The sequence below is a fragment of the Camelina sativa genome, chromosome 11, assembly GCF_000633955.1.
Source record: "Camelina sativa cultivar DH55 chromosome 11, Cs, whole genome shotgun sequence".
Lineage (NCBI taxonomy): Eukaryota > Viridiplantae > Streptophyta > Magnoliopsida > Brassicales > Brassicaceae > Camelina > Camelina sativa.
The window spans coordinates 36,743,915-36,746,116 of NC_025695.1; the positions used below are offsets into that span (position 1 = coordinate 36,743,915).

Here is a 2,202-nt window from a genome sequence, read left to right on the forward strand (position 1 = left end):
GAGCCACAAAAATGAAGTTGGCAGTTAGCGCAACCGAATCCGAAGAAGCCTTGACATCTTCTGAAAACAACAAAACCAATCACAAAGCAGAAGCAAGTGTTTTAATTTCTTATTTATTTTCAAGATACATTGCCTGTAGTTTGAAATTTTGTAGACATTATGTATACATACTGTTTTCGGATTGCATAACTTCGAGTTGAATCTCGATAGATGAGCGACCAACCCAAATGACAGAAGCAACAGTCTTGAGATCAATGTCGACACAAATCGGCTTCTTTAAAAGAATCTTATGAACAGAAGCTGTAACAAGCAAGAGTGGCCTCGTTGTGCTATCATCATCAGAACAATGCTGAATCACAAATGTACACACACACACACACACACACACACACATTAGAATCCTAAATAGCATCGAACTTTGGCAAAATCAAGACAAAATAGAGAGAGGGTATACCTTGACAGAGATAGTGCCGGCTAAAGCATCGAGATCTTCAAGCAAGATGCCGATACGGACCTCGTTCCATGGATCTCTGTACTGCTCGCGGAGAATGAAGTCAGTGGAGAAAGGGTAGAAAATGGTGGTTCGGCTATGAGAAGGGGTTCTGGTTAGAAGCTGGCTCTGAGGTGGAGCGTTAACAGGAGGATCAAGAAGTGATTCGAAGATTTTGGATCTGGCTTCCCATAAAGCTGTGGTGACCGGTGAGTGGTACATACCAGGCCACAAACTCAGAGGCTTCTTAGTTGAGTCACAAGGAGATGACGGTGAGGCGAAGGTGGAGACGACGGAGATGGGTCTCGGAGAATTCATGGTTGGATTGGATGATGATGAAGAAAGTGAGAAGCTTTCTCTTGGGTTTTTGAAAATGAGGGAAGGTGAAAGAGATGCTGGTGAATCATTCAATGGAAAGGTCATCGGTTTCCGTTGACTTTGGAGTTTAGATTGTTTCTTCTTTTGACATTGTTTTTATTATAAGGTTAACTTTAAAAGTTAAAAAAACTCCCCTCTGTCTGATTCATTCTCATCAAATTTATATAATTTTTATTTATTTCATTTTTCTGATTTCACAATAAAAACATTTTTTATTAGTATTAAGTACTAATGTTAGTTAAAAAAAAACACAAATTCCAGTGTTATAGTACCTAATAAATAATGGGATACAAAACAAGTGTAAAATCATTTTAACCAAATTGAGTAGTGCGCAAAATTTAGAAAGAAGCAAGGACGCAGTGGCAAAACCAAACCAGTGACGGTACTACGCACACCAAAAGCTCCGTATAAGCAGTAATAAGAGAGAGTGCATCTACAACAATATTTCATATTACACCCACACCATCGACAAGGAGAACCCAAAAATAAAATAAAAGAAAAGACAATACTTACTTAAACATATATAATGTAGTTATATATTTTATATCTTTGGACTGCTACGACAAAAGATGTCTCACCCTTCCTGCTTGATCAGCGAGCAACTATGAGCTCCTCGATGAAATCACCTTCACCTGATTCAGAGGGGATTAAGATATCATCATCGACGGTGAAGTTGTAGCTCTCTCCAATGGCCCTCAGAAGCTGATACACTTCAAACATGGTTGGCCTCTGCTTTGGTACTTCCGGTAGAACGCAGTTGCATGCTACTTTTAGCACTTTGAAGATCTCATCATCCACACCGTTCCCAAGTAAAGACCTGTCAATCGCTTCCTGCAGTTTTGATTCACTTGATAGCTTTGTAATCCATTCCACAAGGTTACCCTTGAAGCTTTCTTCCTCGCCTTCTTCAGATACTTTTGTCACACTCGTTGCTTTTTGGCCAGTTACTAGCTCTAGAAGCACAACCCCAAAGCTATAGACATCTCCTTTCGGAGTTGCGACCATGGTTCTTGAATACTCGGGAGCAACATAACCGAAATCCCCAAATTCTCCATTGACGAATGTGCTTAAATGGGTATCAATGGGGTTCATCAGCCTAGCTAGACCGAAATCCGAGATCTTGGGCTCGAACTCTGCAGTCAATAATATGCATTTCGAGCTTATGTTGCGATGGATGATCCTCGGGTTGCAGCTATGATGAAGCCACGCCAATCCTTTTGCTGCCCCAATAGCAATTTTCAACCTTGAAGGCCAATCCAAGGGCTTGAAGGACTCTTCATCTGCAGGATGTAACTGATCATAAAGGTAACCGTTTGCCATGTACTCGTATATCA

General features: G+C 40.6%; 1 protein-coding gene and 1 pseudogene across 2 annotated transcripts in view; both read right to left on the minus strand.

Moving 5' to 3' along the window:
- LOC104725320 (acyl-coenzyme A thioesterase 9, mitochondrial-like) overlaps positions 1–846 on the minus strand; it is a gene marked incomplete at its 5' end in the record, with an annotated part of 3,087 nt that extends 2,241 nt beyond the window's left edge. The window contains 3 exon segments of one of the 2 annotated variants that reach the window (XM_019233223.1): positions 3–57; positions 172–349; positions 455–846. In XM_019233223.1, the coding sequence (XP_019088768.1) occupies positions 3–57; positions 172–349; positions 455–846 (625 nt within the window). 2 annotated transcript variants of the gene reach the window in all.
- Positions 1,194–2,202, minus strand: part of LOC104728687 — a 9,096-nt pseudogene continuing 8,087 nt past the window's right edge.